This window comes from Delphinus delphis, chromosome 17 (assembly GCF_949987515.2).
Source record: "Delphinus delphis chromosome 17, mDelDel1.2, whole genome shotgun sequence".
Lineage (NCBI taxonomy): Eukaryota > Metazoa > Chordata > Mammalia > Artiodactyla > Delphinidae > Delphinus > Delphinus delphis.
In genome coordinates this window covers 79672287-79696721 of record NC_082699.1, presented here as the reverse complement: position 1 = coordinate 79696721, position 24435 = coordinate 79672287, and the positions used below count along the sequence as shown (strand labels likewise).

General features: G+C 61.8%; 2 protein-coding genes across 7 annotated transcripts; both read left to right on the top strand.

Moving 5' to 3' along the window:
- The first annotated feature begins 130 nt into the window (after positions 1-130).
- On the top strand, positions 131-8634 carry NRBP2 (nuclear receptor binding protein 2). Of its 2 annotated transcripts, none has more exons than XM_059995386.1 (18): positions 131-558; positions 1032-1154; positions 1221-1322; positions 1419-1508; positions 1658-1698; positions 1793-1887; positions 2020-2043; positions 2116-2199; positions 2271-2326; positions 2423-2518; positions 3579-3711; positions 3828-3930; positions 4056-4106; positions 4189-4324; positions 5268-5321; positions 5412-5475; positions 5585-5645; positions 5731-8634. In XM_059995386.1, the coding sequence occupies exons 1-18, from the start codon at positions 436-438 to the stop codon at positions 5759-5761; spliced, it is 1467 nt and encodes a 488-aa protein (XP_059851369.1). In that variant the 5' UTR covers positions 131-435; the 3' UTR covers positions 5762-8634. The 2 variants fall into 2 exon arrangements, with proteins under 2 accessions (XP_059851369.1, XP_059851368.1); XM_059995385.1 differs by having other exon boundaries at positions 132-558; positions 5585-5640; positions 5731-8631.
- Positions 8635-11185: 2551 nt separating this feature from the next.
- On the top strand, positions 11186-23570 carry PUF60 (poly(U) binding splicing factor 60). 5 transcript variants are annotated; one of them, XM_059995361.1, is made up of 12 exons: positions 11186-11293; positions 15790-15888; positions 18120-18215; positions 18330-18419; positions 19290-19340; positions 21405-21566; positions 21639-21731; positions 21878-22091; positions 22170-22360; positions 22488-22623; positions 22819-23054; positions 23141-23570. In XM_059995361.1, the coding sequence occupies exons 1-12, from the start codon at positions 11270-11272 to the stop codon at positions 23438-23440; spliced, it is 1692 nt and encodes a 563-aa protein (XP_059851344.1). In that variant the 5' UTR covers positions 11186-11269; the 3' UTR covers positions 23441-23570. The 5 variants fall into 5 exon arrangements, with proteins under 5 accessions (XP_059851344.1, XP_059851345.1, XP_059851346.1 ...); XM_059995365.1 differs by lacking the exon at positions 11186-11293 and adding an exon at positions 12212-12230; XM_059995362.1 differs by lacking the exon at positions 19290-19340.
- The last annotated feature ends 865 nt before the right edge of the window (positions 23571-24435 follow it).

Below are 24435 nucleotides of genomic sequence, written 5' to 3'. Positions count from 1 at the left end.
TCGGGAGGGGCGGGGCCCTAGACGGGGCGGGCGGGGCCTCTGACGGGGCGGGGTCCGCGAGGCGGGGCCTTCGTGGATGTGGGCGGGGATAGTGGGCGGGGCCTCGGCCGGGGTGGGTCCCCACGCGCTGGGCCCCTGGGCGGGGGACAGGTGGGGTCTCCGCTGGGCGCCGCAAGGTCTCTGCCTTCTACGGGGAATCTCCGCTCGGGCTCCGGCCAGGAGAGGCGGCTCCGGTGGGGCAGGCGGGCTCCACCCCCGGGCCGGCCGCGCGCCCGCGCCTCCCAGTTCCCGGAGCCCGAGTAGGGACTCGAGGTGGTGGCGGCGGCGGCTCCGCTCCCAGCTGGGCGTCTGGGCGCGGGGCCAGGACGGGAGGGGAGCGGCGGCGGCGCTGGGCGGCGGATAGCGCGGAGGGCGGCGGCCTGGACCCGCCGAGCCATGGCGGCCCCGGAGCCGGTGCCGAGGCGGGGCCGGGAGCGGGAGCGGGAGGACGAGAGTGAGGACGAGAGCGACATCCTGGAAGAGAGCCCGTGCGGCCGCTGGCAGAAGCGGCGGGAGCAGGTGGGCACGGCAGGGAGGGGCGGGTCGCCGCCCACCTCCGGCGGAGGGGCCCTTGAGACCACGCGGGGCCGTGCGGACTCTCGGGAAGCCAGAGGCCCGAAACCTCTCCGAAGCGTCGCGCAGGCGGCCCCCTTCTTGACGGGCCCTTGCACTCCTTTAGCCTGGCGCCCACGCCCTGGTGAGGAACCCCCGATTCTCTAAGTCTCCTCCCGAGACCACCTCCCCATGCCTCTGGGACCAGCTGTTAGTCCTCTGGGGACCAGCCTCAAAAACACCCGGAACATGCCCCAGATCCCCTCAGCACAGCCCCAGGATACCAAGCTTCTGCTCCTGGGTGCTCAGCTTCCCCCCAGAGCAGGCCAGCGCCTGCCTCACATACTCGGGCTGCTGGAAGGGAGGTGAGCGGAGACCTAGCCCGCACCCTTTTCCTCCCCCACGCACCAGCTCACTCGTGCCCCCCGCCCCCCCACCAGGTGAACCAGGGGAACATGCCCGGCGTCCAGAGCACCTTCCTGGCCATGGACACGGAGGAGGGGGTGGAGGTGGTGTGGAACGAGCTGCACTTCGCTGACAGGAAGGCCTTTTCGGCCCACGAGGTAAGGCCTGCTGCCCTCACCCCCAACGCCCAGCCCCCCCAGCCTGGTGACCGCCCCCCCCCCCAGGAGAAGATCCAGCTCATGTTTGAGCAGCTGGTGCTGGTGGACCACCCCAACATCGTCAAGCTGCACAAGTACTGGCTGGACGCCTCGGAGGCCCGAGCACGGGTGAGCCCTGGGCACACCACAGGGAGGGGGCACCAGTGGGTGGGGCGGCCGCGGGCACCCACCGTTGGTGGAGCCCGTGAGCCTGCCGCCTCGCAGGTCATCTTCATCACGGAGTACGTGTCATCGGGCAGCCTCAAGCAGTTCCTCAAAAAGACCAAGAAGAACCACAAGGCCATGAACGCCAGGGTACAGGGAGCGGGCTGGGTCAGCGTCAGGGCCAGGGTGGGGTCGGGGGTGCGCTGGGCGGCCCTGGGCACAGGAGCGGGGTTGGGCCGGGGCACCTCAGGCCCAGCTGCCTTTCCTGCGCTCACCCCACGGAGTCCGTCCGCCGCCAGGCCTGGAAGCGCTGGTGCACGCAGATCCTGTCGGCGCTCAGGTGAGGGCCTGGGCTTGCCCGAGCACCTGGCCCTGGCGCCCCCGCCCCTCTGGCACCCCTGACCCAGCTCCCCCTGCTCTCCCCTCCTCCCCAGCTTTCTGCACGCCTGCAGTCCCCCCATCATCCACGGGAACCTGACCAGCGACACCATCTTCATACAGCACAACGGCCTCATCAAGATCGGCTCTGGTGCTGGCGGAGCGGGGCTGGGCGGGGGCGGGGGCGGGGGGCGGGGCTGGGGGACCTGTCTGGAACGGGGCGGACGATGCCCACTGCCCCATCACGTTGACGCCTGCTTTCTCCCCGCGGTGACCGGCGCAGTGTGGCACCGGATCTTCTCCAATGGTGCGTGGGGACCCTGGGGGGACGGAGCGTGGGGGAGAGGTCCGGTCTGCTCATCCCGCGCGCTCTCCGCAGCGCTCCCAGACGATCTTCGAAGCCCCATCCGTGTTGAGCGGGAGGAACCTCGGAACCTGCACTTCTTCCCGCCAGAGTACGGAGGTGAGTCTGGGGGGGTCCCCCCTCACCCCCGGCATCCGCCTTACCTGCCCTGATCTGCTCTCCCCTTTCAGAAGTTGCCGATGGCACTGCCGTGGACATCTTCTCTTTTGGGATGTGTGCGCTGGAGGTACTAACCCCGTGGTCTCTGGGCCCCTCCCAGCTAACTCCCCCCATCCCACCTGTGCTGTCCCTTCCCCATGCCTGACCTTGCCCTGCCCCCCAGATGGCTGTGCTGGAGATCCAGGCCAACGGGGACACCCGGGTCACAGAGGAGGCCATCGCTCGCGCCAGGCATTCTCTGAGTGACCCTAACATGCGGGTAAGCAGCTGGCCCTGCCCCTACCGGCTGGCTCTCAGTGTTCCAAGGAGGGCCGGTGCGGTGCTTCGGGCAGGCCTGGAGGTGCAGCAGGTCTGGGCCAGGCCCGCTGCGTGAGCCTCCACCCCCCCCTCCCCCGCAAGGAGGGCCTTACTGGGCGTGCGTGTTGAGTTGCAGACGTGAAGGCTCTGAGGGCACACTCTAAGCACAGAGAGACCGGAGAGATACTTCCCGTGTGGGCACAATTTTTATGCCCGTTTTATAGATAAAGGAACAGGTTCAGAGAGGCTTTACAGCGAGTGGTGGAGCCGGTGTTTGCATCCAGGTCTGCCTGGTTCCACGTCCCCGCCTGTAAGCCTTCAGGAGACCAGTTAGAAAGAACGTGGTCCTAGCCTGTGTTGGGGGCAAGGTGGGTGGGGAGCCGGCAAAGGGATTGCGGACGGACAGAAGCTGCAGCCACAGCCTCTCTGGCCAGAGTCTGGCGACTGTCTGGCTTCACCGCGTGACCTCTGGGGATGGGGGAGGGAAGTGACGGGGCCTGGACAGGACTGACGAGGAGGTGGAGCCAGGATGGACCCGAGAGCCAGTGGAGGGCACGGATGTGGGGCAGGGCAGGGACACTTCAAGGTCATCTCCGGAATCAGGCCTGACCTGAGGCAACCGGAAGAGGGGCAGGCCGTAGGTAGGCGGGCTCAGGCTAGGCTGCACTGGCCTCGAGGGCCTGCGCTGATCTTTCAGCACTCTGCCCAGCCCCAGGGCTGCGAGGCGGGGCTGGGGTCCTCCCTGAGCAGCGCAGCTTCACCTGTGAATTGGGGATGACAGTGTCAACCCGCCACGATTTTTGTGAGGGGTGCTGGAAGTAGAGCACGGGCAGTTCTGGGCCCGGGGGCAGACTCGACTGTCCTGTTGGAAGAATCAGGTCCTGGCCTGGCTGCTAACGGGGTTCCTCTACTCTCTGCACGTTGCTCCATGAAGGCTCCCACGGGGTTGGGAGGCTTCTCCTCACACGGTGGGGCCAGAGTGGAGGGGCTCCACCGACTGCAGCCCCCTCTCCACACCCCAGGAGTTCATCCTCTCCTGCCTGGCCCGGGACCCTGCCCGCCGGCCCTCCGCCCACAGCCTCCTCTTCCACCGTGTGCTGTTTGAGGTGCACTCGCTGAAGCTCCTGGCCGCTCACTGCTTCATCCAGCACCAGTGTGAGGGGCAGGCCAGCCTGGGGGTGGGCCAGGGCCTGGGGTCGGGATGCAGAAGGAGGCCCCGCAGGACCTCGTGCTTCAGGGCCCACTGCCCTGTGTGCTCCCACCGCCCGCAGACCTCATGCCTGAGAACGTGGTGGAGGAAAAGACCAAGGCGACGGACCCGCACACGGTCCTGGCAGAGATCCCCCGGCCGCCCCGGCCCCCGTTGCAGTGGCGGTGAGCAGCCTGCAGCCCAGAGGCCTCCCCTCTCCTCCCGGCCACGCCCCCCCAGCCCTGCCCACCCCCACCCCCCCCGCCCCCGCAGGACCGCCACCCTCATGTTCTCCTCACACCCATACCAGGTACTCAGAGGTCTCCTGCTTGGAGCTTGACAAGTTCCTGGAGGATGTCAGGTGAGGGCTGGAGTGAGGCTGGGGAGTGGGTAACTGTCAGGCCTGAGCCCTCAGCTGCCACCACCCCGCACTGTGTCCCTAGAAATGGGATCTACCCACTGATGAACTTCGCTGCTGCTCGGCCCCTGGGGCTGCCCCGTGTGCTGGCCCCACCCCCCGAGGAAGTCCCAAAGGCTAAGACCCCGACGCCAGAACCCTTTGACTCAGAGACCAGAAAGGTGAGACTCCAGCCTCCACAGGCCTGCCCACCGCCCAGACGGGTGCCCGTATCAGGGGTTTCAAGTCCCCCAGCCCGGCTCTCCTCCAGGCTGCCAGGAGAGACCAGGTTCTGGCTGACCTCTTTGTGGGGCTTGGGGGGCAGTCGTACAAGCTGGGATACCCCCTTTCCCAGAGGCTCCAGGGGAAGACCCCTGCAGGCCCCTGTCCCATACACGCTGCCTCTCGGATCCCACCTCCTTGGCTTGCTGATTCGCTGACATCTGTGACCTGGTGTTTCTGCCAAGGCCCCCAGGCCCTGTGTTTCCCCCGTCCCCTCCTCCTGCTAGGCTCCCCCCTGGCCAGGGGCCTCCCCGGCCACCCTCTCCCTTTCCTTGTCCACACCCACTGGGCTCCAGAGCCTCTGGCTTTGGCCTTGGGTGTGTCTCCATGGTTACTTCCCTGATCTGGGCCCCCTCTGTTCCCCACTGGCCTGCTGCACCAGCCCCCAGCCTGGCCGCCTTCCCCGGGCTTTCCAGCCAGAATTCGTGTTCTGATAGCCACAGCTGGGGGTCCTCAGCGCACGCCCCCGCCCCCGCCCCTGGCCCGGCACTCTGAGGCTTGGTGTTGCTGGCATCCTGTGCTTCTGCTGTCATATCCCTGCGCACCTCGCTCCTCCCCCACCCCCTTCCCACAGCTCGCTCTTTCTTCAGGTGTTCTCCTCACCTGTGAAAACTCCTATTCATCCTTCGGTACCCAGCTTCAATATCTACTCTGGAAGTTTCCCTCAACTCGCCAGGCTCCTAGCAGTGAGATGTGCTTCCTAGGCTCCCCTTGGAGACCCTCCTCATTTCCGGTCTTTACGACCCCTTTGTGTCTGGGCCCCTTTGACACAGCATCTGCTCTTGCTGCCCAGTTGCTGAGTTCCAGCCTTCGTGGGTGACCTTGGCCTCCCCCTTCCCCCAGGTGATCCAGATGCAGTGTAACCTGGAGAGAAGCGAGGACCAGGCGCGCTGGCATGTGAGGGGGGGGGCGCCACCCACAGAGGCGCGGGAGCGCGGGAGGGGCGGGGCCGACTCCCGAGCCCACCTTGCCCTCCCGCCTCCCCAGCTCACTCTGCTCCTGGTGCTGGAGGACAGGCTGCACCGGCAGCTCACCTACGACCTGCTCCCAAGTAGGCCGCCCGGCGGGACCCTGGGCGGTGGCGGGGCGGGGGGTTGGGGGGGGCGGGCACGGCGGGCGGCGCTGCGGCCTCACGCCCGGTCCTCACGCCCCTGCTGCAGCCGACAGTGCCCAGGACCTGGCCGCCGAGCTGGTGCACTATGGCTTCGTCCACGAGGTGAGGTGCGCAGCCGGGTACGGCCAGCCTGGGAGGGCCGCAGGGTGGGCCGTGCCCCACCATCGCCCATGCCTCCCTCCTGCCCTGCAGGACGATCGGCCGAAGCTGGCCGCCTTCCTAGACAGCACCTTCCTCAAGTACCGCGGAGCTCAGCCGTGACCTTGATCCCACCTCAGCGCTCCAGCTCTCCAGCTCCCCAGCTCCCCGGAACCAGACCTGGTGGCTCCCGTGGGGAAGCTCGGCATTGGCCCCCAGCGTCTGGGTGGGGGACCAGGGGCCCCCTCTGCCTGTGTGCCTGCTAGTGAGGAACCTCCCCCTTCCACAGCTCCCAGCAACCCTGCAGTGGGGCTGAGGGTGGTGGGGCAGGCCCGTCAGGGGTGAGGGAGCCAGGGCTGGGGCTGGGGGGCTGGTTAGCCCCACATGTCCTTAGGATCAGGATGCCCCCATCGGCCAGCTTCCACAACTCAGCATCCCTCCCGCACCCTTCATTTCCACCCCCGACGCCGTCTGTCTGGTCACGAGAGGCTGCCCTGCAGGGAAACGCGGCACAGTGCTGGGGGGCTGAGGGGTGGGGGTCGGCCCTGGACAGATGTGTGCCCAGGGAAGCGCTCCATTCCAAGTTGCTACCGCAGAGCCACACGAGGAACCGGAATCGCCGCCTTAAGCCCATGGTAAAGCACCTGCAGGTGTCAGGCGTGGTGCTGGGCACTGGGCAGGGCCACGGCCCTGCAGCTCCATGTGGCTCTCACACCCCACCCCCCGGCCAGTGCAGACCCTCCAAAGGGCTATTTTCTGTCCTTGTTCCCTGGCCTCGAGTGGTCAGGGTCAGGCACCCTCCGTGCTCCTCCCAAGCTCACCACTCCTCCTGCTACCTCTCTTACCTCCGCCTGTGGCAGGCAGCTGCCTTCCTGGGTCCTAAGGCTACCAGCCCAGCTCCCTGTCTCCCCCACCGCTACCCCCCATAACCCTAGCCTCCATTCACTTGGACCACCTCCCTTCATTTTCAAATGTAGTTGATCACTCTTAAAGATTTTAAAGTGCATGTATAAACTGAGCACATTCAGGTTTCTAAGCATTTCAAATGTCAAACAAGAAAAGCTCACCACCGTGTTAGTTCTCTGTTGCTGCTGTCAGGGTTTACCACGAACTCAGTGGCTTAAACCAGCACACTTAGATGGTTCTGTAGCTCAGAAGTCTGGCACGGATCCCACCAGACTAAAATCAAGGTGTTAGGAAGACTGCGTGTCTTTCTGGAGGTCCTAGGGCAGAACCCATTTCCTGCTCCTTCAGGTTGCTGGCCTGCAGGTGCCAGGTGCGGCGCTGGGCACAGGGCAGGGATTCATTTCCTCGCAGTGATGGGGCCGAGGTCCCCACTTCCTTGCCTGCTGTAAACTGAAGGCCACTCTTAGCTTCTAGAGGCAGCCACCTCCATTGGCTCACGGCCCCGTCCTCTGTCTTCAAAGTCGGCAACATCGGGTGGAGTCTGTCTCATGAAACTGTGTGTCTGGTTTTCTGCACTAGGAAGGTTTCGTGTGGCTAGGTTGAGTCCGCCCGGATAATCCAGGATGATCTCCTCATCTCAAGGTCCTTAATCTTAATCACATGTGCAAAATACCTTTCACCAAGTAAAGTAATATTCACAGGTTCTGGGGGTTGGGACACTGACATCTTTGCAAGGGGCAGGGGGCGGGTGTCATTATCCCACCTACCACATCACCCTAGCCTAAACCCTAAACCAAAACACCTTACCAAGATGTATCAAATGAAATAAATGCACCAATACGGTGAATCTCAAGTTATCTTAAACATTCCAATACTCTTTACAAAATTATTCAAGTTCTCACACCTTTCAATTTAAAATTACATTCTAAAATAACTTACACATCTAGTTGGAAACGCTGATGCTGTCTGATTCTGCGTCATCTTAAAACAGTTTGAGTGTCCGATGCATAACAGATTGTACCAGTGATTAAACTGAACTCAAAAGGATCAATACTATCATTGCTTCGTTCAATGCCTATGTTGATGTTTTCATTTTAACTTTTATCTTTTCGAAGTTATATACACATTATTTTAAAAGTGGAATTTTCTTAGGCCAATAATAAATAAATAATAAATACTGTCTCTAACCCTGACCCTTTCCAAATTCAACTCTCTTAGCTGTTTCTTCAGGCATTTAAAATGCATGTTTCACAAAATCGCACACATGCTTTTACTGTGTTTTTATTGGTTTTTAACATCACATGTCACCTGCCGGTGTCCTCTGGGGGGAAGGGGGTCACTGGCCTCAACCCCCTGACCCAGCGTCATCCCAGTGTGATGGGTAGTATTACCGCTTCATTCCCACGGGTCTCAGCACAGAACAAGAACAAGGTGTCCTAGGGTTATATTTGCTTTCTTGCACAACTTTTTGTTTCCCCTGGAGTTAATCATTGCCTTTTGGGGGGCTTAGTTTTCTACACGTCTCATTAATTGCTCCCTAGATTCTCCCGCAGAAGTGCGAACCTACTCTCAGTCTTCAGATTTGTTGCATAGCTGGCTGCTGCGTCATCTTTTCCTGGAGCCCCCAGCCTGCCCACTCTCTGCCCCAGGCTACTTGTTCTTGGGTTTGTGACCCAGCTGTCAGCATGGGCTGCGCCTTCACCAGCACCTCCCTCCTCTTGTCTCTGGAACCCATGCTTTCTTCTTCCTTCATTCACCCTCTGTTTGAGGAGGAACATCCTGAGCGAGGATGCGTGCAGGGTCACGGAGTCGTTCCTGTTTGCCCTCACTACTCTCTCATCTGCTTGTTCGTGCAGCTAGGGACAGTGTTGGGCTGGTGGAAGATTACTTCTTGCCAGGACTGTCATTTTCTTCCAGTCCCAAGAACTCCCATGCCTGTCTGAGTTCTGACCCTTTGTGATTTATTCTCTCTCTCTCTCTGGTTCTTCTCTTTACCCAAGTACTTTGGAAATTCTCAACGACGTGTCCTGATGTAGACCTGCTCTTTCTTTTATTTTAATTTTTAATTGAAGCATAGTTGATTTACAATGTTGTGTTAATTCCTGCTGTACAGCAATTTCCATTACGGTTTATCATAATATATTGAATATAGTTCTCTGTGCTATACAGTAGGACCTTGTTGTTTTGTTTTTTAAATATTTATTCATTCATTTATTTGGTTGCACCCGGTGTTAGCTGCAGCTCGAGGGCTCCTTACTTGTGGCATGCGAACTCTTAGTTGCAGCATGCATGTGGGCTCTAGCTCCCTGACCAGGGATCGAACCTGGGCCCCCTGCATTGGGAGCGCAAAGCCTTACCCACTGTGCCACCAGGGAAGTCCCTGGACCTTGTTGTTTATGACCTCTTTCATCTATTGTCCAGAGATCCCAACCCTTCAGTTCTAGGAAGCTTTCTTTGCTTTTGTGGTGATTTCTCCCCTCTCCTTTTCTGGAATGCTTACTTAGATGTTGGACTTGTTTTTTGACAGGTGCAATATGTGCTGGTTAAGGGCATAGGCTCTGGAGCCATTCTGCTGCTTCCTGCTGTGTGACAGTGGTCTGTGACTCCACTCTCTCACCAGTGAAGATGGGGATAATAATGGTCCACACTTCATGGGGTGGTTGTGAGATCGCACAAGTTAACTGTGAAAAGTAACGAGAACAGTGCCCAGCACACAAGCACTCTGAAAGCAGCAATGCCAGATTTTCACAGGGGAAGCTGCCAGCAGGGGGTGGTGCTTTTGCCCCCCACAATGGAGGTGGCAAGTCCCAGCCGATCCACCCCTTTATCCCCACCCCTGTTGTGGAGGCCTCTAAGGCGCCCGGCCAGCTCTAGCACTGGGGAGCGCCGACAAGTGCGACAATGGCTCCATTGTCTGCTTTCCAGCTATATGGTTTCGTTGTCATACATTCTGGAAAATTACAGCTTTATCTTTCAACCTTTCTGTTTAACTGTTCGTTTTCCTCTCATGCTTTCCATTTATAAGTGCTCTTTCTCGTTTGCTGAATGTTCTTTCTTTCCAGCCTCTTGTTCATGTTTTCAGACGCAACAGCCTCTCTAATATCTCTGAGGATACGGTTTTAGCTTTCCTTTTTTCCTCCTTCTTCTGCTCGCTTTATTGGCTGTGTTCCTTCTGAGTCCCTTTTCCTTTTGCTTTTTTGTTTTTTCCTCTCCCTCAGCTGTCTGGTGATCCTGGGTCGCCCAGTTGCATTTAATCTTAGTGGCTGGGGCCTATTGCCTGGTGAGCTTTGAGATCAAGGATCGAGCCAGGCCATTCTCCTGACCACCTCCCAACTGCCAGGCTTTTCTTCTGTGTTGGGAGCTACTGCAGAGATGAGCTCTTCTCTCTGAGGATTGTGGGTGCCACATGCTTGGGGCCGGACTCGGAGCCAGGGGTGGAGGTGGCAGAAAGGCGGGAATCTCACATATTCCCCCACTTTCAGAACAGGACCCTGCCCCCGATGGCCAACCCAACCGAGAGCGCCTCTGCTGGAGCTCACCTCCCAGCCACTGCCGGTAGGGGCTGAGCCCTGGAGTCTCTTCCTTTTCACAGTCGCACTTGCGTGAACGATCTCCTGGACCCCGACCTCCAAGATGCGAAAGCAGCTGCCGCTGTCCACCTTTCTTCAGCTCCACAACATTCCACCCCTTTGTCTTCATGGGTTGCTTCCTTTATAAAAATCCTTTTCCTATCATTTTAGAGGGAAGGGAGATGAGGCAAATATTGTTGGGTTTAACCAGGGGTGTCTGTATTTCATGTCAAACTCTCCCAGGATGGAGAAGAGACCTGCCTAGTTGGGGAAGACACCTTGCTGCCTCAGGCAGGCTGAAGTTGCTAAGCTGACAACTTCAGGGCCTGAGCCTCACTGAGTGAGGGTCTTGGGACTGGGTGGGCATGCAGCAAACGTCCAGGGCAGTTCAACACCAGGGATGGACACCTGGAGCCTTTAAAAAACAGTTCAGAACTAAGGGGACTCTGAGTGCATACCCTTCCCACGGGATTGGTTCAGAAGCCTGTCTCTTGGGGTGCACTTCTACCGACTGTATGTCAGTGACTCTACGACGCCATCAGTGCGAAAGATGCACTGTTTTATGGATCAGTAGGAAAGAGAAAATGCGGCCATTAGGTGACAGCACACCATGCATTGGTAGGCGCATTCGGAGATATTATGATGCAAAGATGCATCTCGAAATCTGAGTCCGAAATACAGCGATTCTTTGTCACTGCTTTTAACCGCAGCCCTGGAGAGGATCGGGCCGTCTGTGACCTGCCTCGGGTTTTCCTGCAAAGCAGGCAGAAAACCGAGCAGAGGCCGGAGGGCGGCACGGGACGAAGCGAGGGGTGGGACTGGGACGCACGGAGGCCGGCGGAGGGCGGGGCTGGCGGCGAGCGGAGGCCGGGCGGCAGCGCGCGCGCCCCCGACACCCCCTGGCCCCGCCCCTTCTACCCGCCCCTCCCGGAGCGTTAACTGTTTCTCCCCTCACCGGAAGCGCGCTCCTTTTTCCTTCCACGTCGCCGGGGGGGAAAAGGCCTTAATCGCGAGAGTTCCGTCCTCTTGAGAGTTTCTCCGCCGGCACCCAGATCGCGCGAGACCGCGGGAGGAGCCGAAGCGTGCGGCGCGCGCGCGGCGGCCGCGACGGGCGCAAGATGGCGACAGCGACCATAGCTCTAGTAAGTGAGCACCCCGTGACCGCGGGCCGCCGCTCAGATGGCGGGAGCGGGTTGTCGGCCCGGCCAGGGCGCCGAGGGTCCCCTGGGGATGTGGCGATCGCTCCGGGGCCCCGCGCGAGCTCCCGCGTCCTTTGGTCGCGCGAGGCGGGGGCGGGGCGGGCGCGAGGCGGGGGCCGGCCTGCGGCCGCAGCTTCCGGCCCGCAGATTGCAGCTTCCGGGGGCCGGCGCGGGAGGGCCTGGCACGGTGGGGACCCGGGGCGCAGTTGGGGGCCGTGCCGCGCCCCGAGCCGGGTCCCTTCGCGGTGAGGCCGGTCGGGCCCCGGCGGCGGTCGTCCCCTTCTGTCGACGGGGTGCGCCTGTGTCCCCGACTTGAAGGCGGGGCTCCTGGGAACCGTGGCGTTTCTCCTCCCGCTAGTGTGAAAGGGGCCATTGGGCGTGCGGGGGTCTGTAGGAAGCGATCGGGCCTGGTGAGGAGGGAGGCCTTGGCTTCTTGCGTACACAGCTGTGAATTTGCTCTTCGCTGATGCTCAGCGGGGAAGAGGTTTCCAGCCAACAGGGACTCCGTCCTGCTAGCCCCACTCAGGAAGGGAAGACGTGGTCTCTCATTGCATGTTTCCTGAGCGATCACATTGTCCCAAGCGCTGTGCGAGGACTTGAGGGAACAGTGGGGAACCAGAGGCAGTCTTGCCCTTTTCCGGGGTCTGGTGGGCACTGGAGACCAGTTCCCACCCAGGGTGCGTGAAGTGCTAGGGGGGTGCGGGCACATAGAGGAAGGAACCCCTCCTGCCCTGCTCAGTGGTCTCATCCTTCAGCCACATGGAGCAGTTAGCATAGATGGACAACCCCTCCTCACACAGCACTTCCGTGGTGAAACCTCCTTTCACTCTTCTTCCTCTCAGGCTTGTGCGACCGACTCCCCTCTGGGACCCTTCACACGGTACATCCCTTTCTTTACCTGCCACTCTCCCCCGACCTGTACTCAGACTGATGTGGTGAGGTGTGTCTAAGAAGGCAGCATTTGTAGGTAGATGGAGGCTGGACTGATAGGGGAGATATCTCAGGGTCAGGGGGTGTACTTAGACTGCCTTGGCCATGCTCTCAGCTGGGGGCTGATGCCCAGAGAGGGGGCCGAACCTGTTGCACTGGGGAAGAAACTGACCCCCAGTGAGAGAGAGGCCCCAGGCTATGAGGGGGGCCCAGTGTGTGACTGTCAGGCCTAGCTAACTTCATTGTCTTCTTTCTGCCATGAGCCGCTTCCTGTTGAAGCCACGAGAGCAACTACCTTTGTGAGAGAGACGTTAGAAAAGAGGTGAAGGTGGAGGCTTGGAGGCCACCAAAACTGGGAAGGTGTAGGAGCAGGAGAGGCCAGTGAGAGTCACGTCCCCAGGCGTCCACAGACCTGCGTCAACACCATGCCTCAGCCTTGCTCAGGGGGACTGAGCTCTGCTGTGGCACAGGGCCAGACACAGGTGGTGTCATAGTAGAGGTGGATAGGGGCACTGAGTCTAAACCCTGTAAGCTGGGGTTTTCAATAAGGGTCTTCACTGACCGTCTGACTCCTTTCAAGAGGTTAATACGTGTATGCTAATAGGTGTATGTAAACTGTAGAGGCCCGGGCTTCCCTCATCAGCTTGTGGGAGTGAAGTCCAGCTTGTGGTCCAACACATTCCTTTTCCTACCTTTTGAATGGATAGGTTTCTAGAAGGGTTACCTGTTTCCCTGCAGTCCTTTTGGGGCATATTGAGAGCTTGGTCTCTGTCTTCCGGTCCATGCATGCTGAGCAGTGCTGGTTTGCTGTCCAAAGCTGTGGCTTCAGCTCTTGTGGGAGGTGGAGTGGAATGGCACGTGATCTCTTGAGGAAGGACCCAGGAAGATACAGAAGCGCCTCTTCTGACGTGGGTGTGCCTTCCACCTGGCGGCTGCAGAAACGGGCCGTAGCCCCTTCCTCTGACACTTGGACTCACTCCCACTTGGGACCATCATCCTTGGGTTCCATCTGGCAGGAGCACTGGGACCCTCCCCCCTCCCCAGGGGCACAGTTGCTTTTTTGCTCTTTCTGTGGGTCCCAGCCTGCATGTCAGTTCCCAGAGAGGCCTTCCCTGCGTGCTGGGGCCCAGCGTGCCCCGTAGTCCCGCTCTTCCCACCCTGTGCTTGATGTTCTTCTTAGCACTTGTTAACTACAGAAATGATCTCACGTAGGTGCTGGTTGCCATGCCTCTTGTCTTGTTTTGCTGCATCTGCAGTGCCCTGCACAGAGCCTGGCCATGCAGTGGACAGCATGGCACCGTGTCAAGGGGACTGAACGGAAGGAAGGCAGTGTCCTGCAGTGGCCCTGCTGTGGCCGCTTGACTCTGGGTGCTGTGGTAGCACCAGTAACCCTCGAAACCTATGCATTGCTTGCCACGTGCGCGTGGGTTGCCTTGAGCGCTCTGTGTGGAGCCACTCACTGAATCTTCCTGCCGGCCCCAGGAGACAGGCCTGAGGGGCCTGAAGCCTGGAGATGTTAAGTAATTACCTAACTTTCCTTTTCTTCTAGTGGAAATAATCCTTTTGCCCTGGGCTGTTGATCATTGACAGTGCTGGGGTTTGGGGCCCAGAATCATGGGGCAGCACTGCACCCCACCCCACCACACACACACACACACACACACACACACACACACACACACACACACACACACACACACACACACACACACACACACACACACACACACACACACACGTGCCGGAGGGGGATTCGCACCCCTCAAGGCACTGCTGCCTGGTGGGGGGCTTTGTGACTGCAGGGCATGCTTCATTCATTGCCAGAGGATGACAGCATAGGGCTAGCTGTAATGATAAATGACAGTTTCCTTTAAGCTCTCTTACCATCTGCTTAGAACAGAACCCTAGGCTCAGTGGGACTGGAAACTTTGTTTCTGCCATGAATAGGTAGGAGGTAGGATGTCCTTCCTAGAGTTCTTGGTGAACTGAATTTTCCTGGGAAGTCTCTTCTGAGCTGGGTTCTGATCTCAGCACTGTCCTGGTTCCTTTGTTGGCTGTTACAGTAATTTGGGGGAGTGGTTTATAAGTGTGCCCTCAAGCTGACTCTGTTCACAGGGGTCTAAAGGTTGGATCGTATCCCCAGACCTGAAGTGATCTCTTGCTGCGGGTCTTAAGAGGCAGCCTCTGCTCTGGGTGTGTTCTGGGGGCTGCCACGGAACTTGGGGCAAAGCCAGACTCTAACCCTGTCCCCAGATGCCATGTGCCCACTGGGTGGGACCTGTGTCAGCAGGTCCCCCCTTTCCTTTGTCTGTCTCTGGGGCACAGTTTCTAAGCAGCAGTGGTGCCGAGTTCAGAGGGGTTCCAGGGAGGCAGCAAGGCTGGGTCGGCCACAGCTTCTGTGCCCGCTGGCCACGTCTCCAGTGCAGTCAGGTTTGTGCTGCTGTCTCTCCTTTGAGGCTGGAACTCCTGAGACATGCTCTGGCCACGTTGGCCCAGCCTTTGGCTTTGTTTGTGCACGGACCCTTGAGGGTGGGCATGGCTGTCGCCTGTGTTCAAGATACCTGTGGGTCTCGTCCTTGATCTGGGAGCGGGTTCCTGCTGTGTGGCATCTGAGAAGGTGGGGAAGTCTCAGGGCGCCTCCACTAAGACCCTCTCCCCTGTGACGTTGCCCACCTCCTGCCCTTGGCCTGCCACCCTTCTAAGCCGGGTCGGCAGCTTCTCCTTCCATTGGGCTGGCTCTGCATGGCAGTGCTTCTCGGCCCCTCTAGGCATGGCCAAGCTCTCATCTGCCCCGAGTTAGACAGCCCTGGACAGTTTGCTGGGGGAGGGAGGTTTATACATGCAGACACCCTGCCCGGCCCTGCCACTCAGAGGGCAGCCCTCCTCGGAGCTGTCTTCAGGAGGGGCCTGGGACCTGCCCCAGGGGCTTTTTGGCCAGAGACTGTTGAAGGCATTGGGGCTGACGCTGAGCTGTGGGCTGGCCCAAGCATGTGGACAGGGTGCTGAAGAGGTGCCTCTGTCTGCCTCAGGAGGGAGACGGCCATCTGCGCTCCTTATCATCTTGTCCTGCCTGGCCTGGCCCAGCCTACCAGTAGGAAAGGAAGTGATCTTTAGGACCTCAGCTGTGTGGCCAGAGGGCAGCTCTCGACCCACTCCTGCCTTCTGTTGGGCTGGGGCAGAAGCATAGCTCAGCTCTCTACCCTGTCTCTTTCTGGGGACTCGTTGCCAGCTCGGGGCTGCCACAGATTTGCTCTGGTTTCTGCCAGGCCAGCCCCTTGTGCTGGGCTCTGGGCAGCTGCAGGTGTGCTGGAGGAGTGGGCAGGGTGAGGTGCAGGGAGGCAGTGTCAGGAGTGTCCAGGGGCCATGTCACAGCTGGCTCCTTCCTGGGCCCCTGCCGGCCTCCCTTCCTGGTCCGTGCGGAGCTCAGCTCTTAACCAGGAAAGACGAGAGAGGGCCTGGGTGGCTGGGTCTTGTGGACGTCCGTCACATCATCTCCTTCCTGCCTGCAGCAGGTCAATGGCCAGCAAGGAGGGGGGTCCGAGCCGGCGGCGGTGGCGGCGGCGGCGGCGGCAGTGGTGGCAGCGGGAGACAAATGGAAACCTTCACAGGTACTGACCTTAAGCATCCTCGCCCTCAGGCCCGCCTGCCCGCCCGCCCGCCCGCCTGCCTGCCTGCCTGCCTTCGCGTCCCTGGGCCCAGAGAGACCTGGCAGGGGGTGGGGCGGGAGGAGCCCGAGGGACTCTTCTCTGTCCTGCCCTCTCGCTCGCCACCCAGCCTCCAGCCTGGCTGTAGCCTCCTCCTCCCTGCCTCTACTTGGCGTCCTCCCTGCTTCTGTGGTGGGTTGAAGCCTCATGTGTCTTCAGACACCAGGCAGATGGTGGCTGTGGTCAGGTGGGGTGTGAACCTCAGCCGGTGGGAGCCCTTCACGTCGGTGTCATACAGAAGGGCAAACGTGTTGTTCCCGAACGTGCAGGGTATTGCTAAGAGCCAGAGATACAGTTTCACTTCAGATCTCTGACTTAAGTAAAACGTGAAAGCAGAACCGTGTGTAAGTCAAAGTCCAAGTCTGGCGGCCTCGGGGCAGGGCTTCAGGGTAGGCGTGGGAGATCTTGGCCAGTTCTGGTCGCAGAGCCGGTGGGAGTGTGGGAGGGGGAGCCGGGTAAGAAGGTTCTTCACGCTTCTCCACGGCAGCGCCTGCGTCCAGAGTGTTGGGGGGCTGTTGGGCTGGGCCCCCAGCACGCTGGGGGGAGGGCCATGGCACGCAGCCTGGACCCTAGGAAGTTACGGGGGCTGAAGCTGGTGGGCCCCTCTAGCCAGCCCTCCCCGACCCTGGCTGGCTGTCTAGCCAGCCATTGGCTGGTAGAAGGGCTTTTTGTTTATCAAGACAAAGAGGAGATTGAAAAGTTTCTAAGGGGCTGAAAGGGGGTAGCATTGGTTACCATGGTGACAGCCTGCTCTGGAGTCATAGCCCCAGGCTCTTGGGCCTGTCTCGCACTAAGGAGAACTGGGCTTGGAGCCAGCGGGAAGGACAGCCTCGTAGGGGCCAGACTGGGTCGCCAGGGGAGGGGCTTCCAGGGCTTCCTGCCCTTTGACCCTGTGCTGGAAACCCCACACTCCAGCTGGTCAGGATGGTGGTTCTTGGGGTTTGGGTCATCCAGCCCCTTCCTGCCCCCTTTGTACCTCTGTCCTTGCTCGTCACTCCTGTGCTGGCGACCTGCCTCTCTTCTCTGCTGTCCCTCCCGAGGCTTCATGCTGGGTGCTGCAGATACCCGCTCTGGAGCGCTTGCTGGCCACCCAGTAACTGGTGGATAGGCAGGTGTGTTCTAACTCCCGACACACGTGCTCTTCTGGGTCTGGTGGCCGTGCTTCTCTTCCAGCTTACACAACTGTTTTCTTCCCCCTGCAAACAGCTTAGAAATGAGTTTTGGTAGAGGGCATGTAAACAGTCCTAGTAGCATCCACTGTGGTCTGCAGCAGGCTGGGACACCGCCACCGCCACCAAAGCGTCTCCTCCTCCCTGTGCCTAGGGTGCTCGCCTAGGGTGCTGGTGGGTGTCCACTTCTGTCCCCCTGTGGCTGGCCTGCTTCTGGCCTCTCTTGCCAGGGTGCCTATGCACAGCCCAGGGAGGAGTTTGGTGGAGGCGGGTTGGAGCCCTCCTTGGGGCTGCCGTGGCCTGGGAGAACAACTCCGGGCTCTCCGGGCGGTGTGCACAGTGTGCAGGGATGGGTTACCGCCTGGAGCTGTGCTGGGAGGGAGCCCTTGCCCATACTTGCTCTTTGAGTGGCCCCTGGATCTCGTCCCGAGCAGGGAAGCCGAGTCTGTGGCCGCGGCTGGGGCCATGAGGAAGTGTGGGTGCCAGGCGGTCCGGGAGTGAGGAGTCCCAGGACCTCCAGCGAGCCCTGGCCCCCTCCCCTTGTCTTAGAGGACAGCTGAGGCTGGCTCTCTTGTGCAGCATGGGACGGGGGTTCTGGGGTCAGGCATGCCACGAGGGCTGGGCCCTCTCACTACTTGTACCTGTCTGGGTGACTCCTGCAAGCCTGGGTCCTGCAGCTGCCCTGGGTTGGCCAAGGGCCCCCAATGTGTCTGTCTGCCTCGGTGTGTGTCCTCCCGGTGGATCCTGGAGGAGACCGGCCTGGGACAGGCATAGGGGTGTCAGGTGGGCAGACCCACGTCCAGGCTAGGTGGGAGACAGTCTGTGTGAGGACGTGTCTGCCCCTGGGAGCGGGCTGAGCTGCAGGCCACGTGCGGTTGTCGGGGAAGGAGGTGGGGTGGGCTCCTGGGGCCGTGTGAGGGAGGTCTTGAACTTGTCCTTAATGCCTTCCCTGCTCCCCATCACCAGGGGACAGACTCCATCAAGATGGAGAACGGGCAGAGCACAGCCGCAAAGCTGGGACTGCCTCCCCTGACGCCTGAGCAGCAAGAGGCCCTCCAGAAGGTGAGAGCGTGTGTCCTGCCCGGGGCGCTGCGGCAGGGGGAAGCCGCTGGCGGGGGAAGGCCCATCTCCCCGCAGGCCAGGCCCCCCAGTGCTCCTCAACACCTTCTCTCGCAGGCCAAGAAGTACGCCATGGAGCAGAGCATCAAGAGCGTGCTGGTGAAGCAGACCATCGCCCACCAGCAGCAGCAGCTCACCAACCTGCAGGTGAGCTGCCCTCCCCGCCCCTCCACCGCCTCCTCTGCCTTCTCTTCCTCCTCTTGTGCCTGCGGCTGTCCCCGCAAGGTGTCGTGCTGCTCGGTTTCTCAAGGACTCCTTGGGACGCCCGGGTTCCTCCCTGGGGCACGAGTGGCCCAGCCTGACCCACGCCCCCCCCAACCCTCCTCTGCGCCCCACCGCCCCTCCCGAATCGGCTCCTCTTCTTGGACTTCAGACTGTGGCCCTGAGCCCGTGTGCCCCCAGGCGGCATGGCTGGTGTTGCAGCCCCTAGGAATGTTCCTCCCCACCCCCATGGCCTCGGATAAGAGCAGTCGGGGCCCCCCTGCAGGGAGTTCAGTCCTCGGCTTGGGGCCCAGGACTGAGAGGACAGGCTGGGGACGCCTCCACGGGGCCCTGCTCTAGGCCTGTGGCCAAAGGCTGCCTCGGCTCTGGGGAAGAGGACAGGGTGAGGCTGACAGGTGCCTGGGCCTCGAGCCCCCCCCCACCGCCCCCTGCCCCCCTCCCCCTCAGATGTTCACGCTGCCAGGAGATGCCCTGGCTCTTCACTGTGCTCCATCCGTTTCTCCCCTCCCCCTTCCCTTCCCCTCCCTCCTCCTCCTCCCCCTCCTCCTTCTCCTCCTTCTCCTCCTTCCCCCTTCCTTCTGCCCCGCCAGCCAGGCTGCGGGGCGGGGCACCTGGGGCTCTGAGGCCCCCCTGGGCAGGTGCCGGCAGCTGGCCTCTTGGCCGGCAGTGTGGGAAGGCAGGCGGGCCTCCTGGCAGGGCGGGGACTCCGGGCCTTGCCGCTGTCTGCGTGAGGTGTGACGAGAGCGGAGACTGCTCGGCTCCAACAGACTGAACTCTGTCTTTACTGTCTTTCAGATGGCAGCAGTGACAATGGGCTTTGGAGATCCTCTCTCACCTTTGCAATCGGTCAATAGACATGCTCACTTCTTCCGGGGCTCATGTCCTTAGTCAGGGCTAGAGGGGGGCAGTGCGGCCCGCGTGCTGGGGACCTTGCTCCCCGTAGCCGGCCCTGCCCGCCAGCTCGGGACAAGCGCAACAGAGCGCCAGGCGTGGCGGGGCCAGTGGTGTGGGGGGCACCCACCCCGGGACCGCCCCTGGGGAGGCCTACATCTGCTCTGAGGGCCCGCCTTAAAACTAACCGGCCAGGTAACTGCGGAGGGCAGCCGGCCAGGAGGGTAGCTGCCCACGCCAGGCCCGCCTGCACCCATGCCGCCTGCACACACGGGGTGCACCGCCGGGCCTCCAGCTCCGCCGGTCTCCAGGCTGCTCGGGCTCCTGGCTTGGGGTCAGGCCCCCGAGGAGAGAAGGGTCTTAACTCATGGCCCCATCAAACCCTGGAGGGAGGACGGATGGATGGGGTGGGGGGCTGGGGGGACCCAAGCAAATGAGAGAGGGAAGCACGAGGACTGGGCCTCGGGCCTGGCTGTCAGCAAGGGGCGGAGGCCACGCGGCCAGGGGACAGGCAGAGGCGGCGGCCAGAGGGGACAGGGGACAGGCAGAGGCGGCGGCCACAGCCCTGGCTGCTATCAGCAGGAGTCTGGGAAGGAGAAGCCCCTCCATCCCCCAGAGGCAGGCTGAGGAGGAGGCCAGGCCCCTCTGGGGAGTCCGAGGGGGAAACGTGGCCTTCTCTGGGGGTCACCCCTGGGTGTGCCGCTCTCGCAGGGGAGACGTAGTCCTGACCTCGAGGACCAGACAGTCCCTGTGTCCTCCCTAGGAAGCGTCCGTCTGTGGGGACAGGTCAGGGAGAGGGCTTTTGGCACACCTGCTGTTGGGGAGCCCACACTGAAGAGGAGACGAGCTCCTATCTTGGAAAACTTTGACCCGAGGGGCAGCTGGCTTTATGTCTGGGGCGCCTGGTGCGAGAGGGGACATAATTGCACTTTTGGGGGGGTCCTTGGTCTCAGCAGGGAGCCTGAGGCCTGTTTGTAGAGAGTATAGTTTGAGGAGGGGAGTCCCATTTGTGGGGGGGAATTCTAGTCTGGGGGAGATGTGGACCTTATTTGTAGGCCCCTTTTTGAGGGACGGGGGGCCCGGCCTGTTCTAGGCCAATTGATGTATCTAAAAGAAGCTGGCCTCTGGTTATGGGGAACCTCGTGAGGGTGTGGGGCTCCCCTGTTGAGGGGCTAGAGCCAGGGCCCCGTCTCCTTTGCCTGCCCTGGGCCTGTGGTCTCCTCCCTGGGCCCAGCTCCTCCCAGTGGCCCATGGCGTGTGGCTCTAGGACCCTCCCTACCAGGCATGTCATATGTGAGGTGGCAGGGTGGGAACTGTCTCCTTGAGGGAATGGGGAGGTCCCTCGGCACAACTGCCATGCTCGCCCCAGCGTAGAGGCGGTGTGTCTGCCCAAGCAGAGCCCAGGGGCTTCTCCTTTTGGCGGCTCTGCCACCTCTTGATGTTCCCGGGGAGTGGCAGCCCTTTTTTGTGAGGGTTCAGGCTCTGGGGCCCTGCGCGAGCGGCTGCTGTTCGTCTTCTCTCCAGGGAGCCCCTGTCTGGGCTCCTCCCCTCCTCCCCGGGGTCTCTTCTGGGCGGTAGCTGCCCTGTCTTCTGTCCCCTCTCTCGCCTCCACACCAGTGGGTCCCTGCAGCCTGGCGGCTCCCCCTTCCCTCTCTGTCGGAGTGCACGGCCAGGACCCTGGGAGGACCTCTCAGCCCACCTGGGTGCCCGGCCCCAAACTGGAGGGCTTGCGGCCCTGCCTTGCGACCACCTGTCAGCTTCGCTGTCAGTCTGCCCGGGACCTGGGTGGGCCGGGGTGCGTTCGTTTCCTGCCTCCAGGCCTGCCTTTCCTTCCTGGGGGTGGGGTCCTGCCGACCCCCACCACCCTGACTGCAGGGGCTGAGCCTGTACCACGCTGCCGTGTGGGGAGCCCTCCCCAAGCGGAGCTGGGTGGGTGGGCCAGGAGGGGAATGGGCTGCCCAGCCTCCCACCACCCCCTCACAAGCCAGTGGCTCTCTCTCCCCTTGTGTCCTGCTCCAGATGGCAGCTCAGCGACAGCGGGCACTAGCCATCATGTGCCGGGTCTACGTGGGCTCCATCTACTACGAGCTGGGGGAGGACACCATTCGCCAGGCCTTTGCCCCCTTTGGACCCATCAAGAGCATTGACATGTCCTGGGACTCCGTCACCATGAAGCACAAGGTGAGGTTCCATCTTCCCTGCCTTGCCCCACCCCCGGGCTCTCCAGGCCTAACAGCGTGTTCCTGCGTCCAGGGCTTTGCATTTGTGGAGTACGAGGTCCCAGAGGCCGCCCAGCTGGCCTTGGAGCAGATGAACTCCGTGATGCTGGGAGGCAGGAACATCAAGGTGAGGCCGGGGGTGGACCTCGGGGTCAGCACGTGGCACGGGTGTGCGGTGTTCAGTCCCCCCGAGATGCAGAGCAGCCCCTCCAGGAGCCTGCAGCGACCCGGCCTAGGCTGACTGGGCACTCTTCATCCCTGCCTCTCCCCCAGGTGGGCAGACCCAGCAACATAGGGCAGGCCCAGCCCATCATAGACCAGCTGGCCGAGGAGGCGCGAGCCTTCAACCGCATCTACGTGGCTTCTGTGCACCAGGACCTCTCGGACGACGACATCAAGAGTGTGTTTGAGGCCTTCGGCAAGATCAAATCTTGCACACTGGCTCGGGACCCCACGACTGGCAAGCACAAGGGCTATGGCTTCATCGGTGAGCTTGGGGAGGCGGGGTGGCGGTGAAGCCCACCCGACACCGTGGCCGGCGCTCACTGCCACTCCTGCTCTGCAGAATATGAGAAGGCCCAGTCGTCCCAGGATGCCGTGTCTTCCATGAACCTTTTTGACCTGGGTGGCCAGTACTTGCGGGTGGGCAAGGCTGTCACCCCCCCTATGCCCCTGCTTACACCTGCCACACCTGGAGGCCTCCCGCCTGCTGCTGCTGTGGCCGCAGCTGCAGCCACAGCCAAGATTACGGCTCAGGTAAGGGCAGGTGGGATTGTGTGGGCTTGGTGGTGGGCACCAGGCCCCCGATCCTGTGCGGACTGGCTCTTTGGTCTTGAGTGGAGGCGGCCAGACCGGGGACTAAGCACAGTGGCCTTGGTTGCAGGAAGCAGTGGCTGGAGCAGCGGTACTGGGTACTCTAGCCACACCTGGACTGGTGTCCCCTGCCCTGACTCTGGCCCAGCCCCTGGGGGCTCTACCCCAGGCTGTCATGGCTGCCCAGGCCCCGGGAGTTATCACAGGTGAGCCTGGGTGGGTCGAGGTTTCCCTCCTTCCCCTGCCCCCTCCTCTGGGCTTGATGCCTTCAGCTGCCCTTAATGAGCTTCCTTAGTCCCCTGTGCCCCGGGCAGTTCAGCCATGCTCAGCGGTGCTGTGCTCCTTCCTGGGAATGGTGGAGGCGGGGGGAGTGACTGCTGGATCTGGTGGGTTTGCTGCAGGTGTGACCCCGGCCCGGCCTCCCATTCCGGTCACCATCCCCTCTGTGGGAGTGGTGAACCCCATCCTGGCCAGCCCTCCGACACTCGGTCTCCTGGAGCCCAAGAAAGAGAAGGAGGAGGAGGAGCTGTTCCCTGAGTCCGAGAGGCCAGAGATGCTGAGTGAGCAGGAGCACATGAGCATCTCTGGCAGCAGCGCCCGCCACATGGTGATGCAGAAGCTCCTCCGCAAGCAGGAGGTGGGCAGCCGGGGCCGGTGGGGCGGGGCGGGGTGGGGCGGGGTGGTGCAGCCAGCCACAGCTCTCAGCTGTCCCCCGCCCCACAGTCCACAGTGATGGTTCTGCGCAACATGGTGGACCCCAAGGACATCGATGACGACCTGGAGGGGGAGGTGACCGAGGAGTGTGGCAAGTTTGGTGCTGTCAACCGTGTCATCATCTACCAGGAGAAGCAGGGCGAGGAGGAGGATGCAGAGATCATTGTCAAGATTTTTGTGGAGTTTTCCGTAGCCTCTGAGACTCACAAGGCCATCCAGGCCCTCAACGGGCGCTGGTTTGCTGGCCGCAAGGTGGTGGCTGAAGTGTATGACCAGGAGCGTTTTGATAACAGTGACCTCTCCGCGTGACCTTAGACCCATTCCCTGGACTTGCACTTTCTCCTCGTTTCCTCCGGGTTTTATAGAGATTCGGTGGTATCTTGGGCCCAGCCGCCCAGCCTGTGGATAAAGGTGCAGATGCTGCTGGCCCTGAACGTTCCTGTCTGACAGTGGTCTTGTGCTTATTGGGTCCCGTTGGGGCGCGGGCGCGGCTCAGGGCAAGCACCCGGGCCGTGCGGAGGCACTGGGCCTTGGCGGCCGAGACCTCAGTGCCGGGAGGAGGGCATTCGCCGGGGTCAGCAGGGGCTGCTTGGTTACTTGGTACCCGCATGGGGCCGCGGAGGGACGTGGGGGTGGCTTTCCTGCTCTGTGGGGCTCCACTGTCACCTGCGCAGGAAGTGCTGCGAGAAGGCTGGCCCAGAGCCCCTGAAGTCCCGGGACACGTTTAGTCTGTCAGGCAAATGAGCGCCGCCTTGGCCCGGCGCCCTACCCTCCGGGAGCCCACGTCCCTGTAAGAGGGGCGGCGGGCAGGATCGTGGGGTCTTGAGGCCAAGCCCGGGGAGGGGGCCCAGCGGGCGGGAGGGGCGGCAGGAAGCCTCGGTCCCGGGAACGGTTGGGGCGCTGGCGTGCGGGAGCTCAGGCTTTGAACGGACTTCAGTTCCCACCATGCCTTGCGCCAGGGGGAGGGAACCGAGCTTCCCGACAGGCCGTGCGCGGTGCCGCTACGGGTCTTCGGACGCACCGGCGCCGCGAGGCCTTGTGGGGGTTGCAGTTCGGGGCGACGAGGGGCGGCGAGGGCGGGCCTCGGCTTCCCGGCGGGCTGCGCGGCTGCCGGCGGTTGTCGGCGGGGCAGTCCGGCGGGTAGTGGCGGCGGTTCCGGCTGCGGCACAGCGCCGGGCGAGCGGACGGGCCGGGTCAAGTGAGCCTGGCGGGATGCGGGGCCGCCGCCGCCTCCTGAGAGTCTGAGCGTCGGCCGGGCCGCGCCCCCCGCCCAGGCCGCCGTGGTCCGAGCGTCCCGAGCGCGG

Excerpts from the sequence above, each read along its gene's own strand:
- NRBP2 (XM_059995385.1), top strand. The coding sequence starts at position 436 with ATGGCGGCCCCGGAGCCGGTGCCGAGGCGGGGCCGGGAGCGGGAGCGG. Across the intron at positions 1,888-2,019 it reads CCTCATCAAGATCGGCTCTG|TGTGGCACCGGATCTTCTCC; the intron begins GTGCTGGCGGAG and ends TGACCGGCGCAG. Across the intron at positions 3,931-4,055 it reads CGGCCCCCGTTGCAGTGGCG|GTACTCAGAGGTCTCCTGCT; the intron begins GTGAGCAGCCTG and ends CACCCATACCAG.
- PUF60 (XM_059995361.1), top strand. The coding sequence starts at position 11,270 with ATGGCGACAGCGACCATAGCTCTA. Across the intron at positions 18,420-19,289 it reads AGCAGCTCACCAACCTGCAG|ATGGCAGCAGTGACAATGGG; the intron begins GTGAGCTGCCCT and ends ACTGTCTTTCAG. Across the intron at positions 21,732-21,877 it reads TGGGAGGCAGGAACATCAAG|GTGGGCAGACCCAGCAACAT; the intron begins GTGAGGCCGGGG and ends CCTCTCCCCCAG.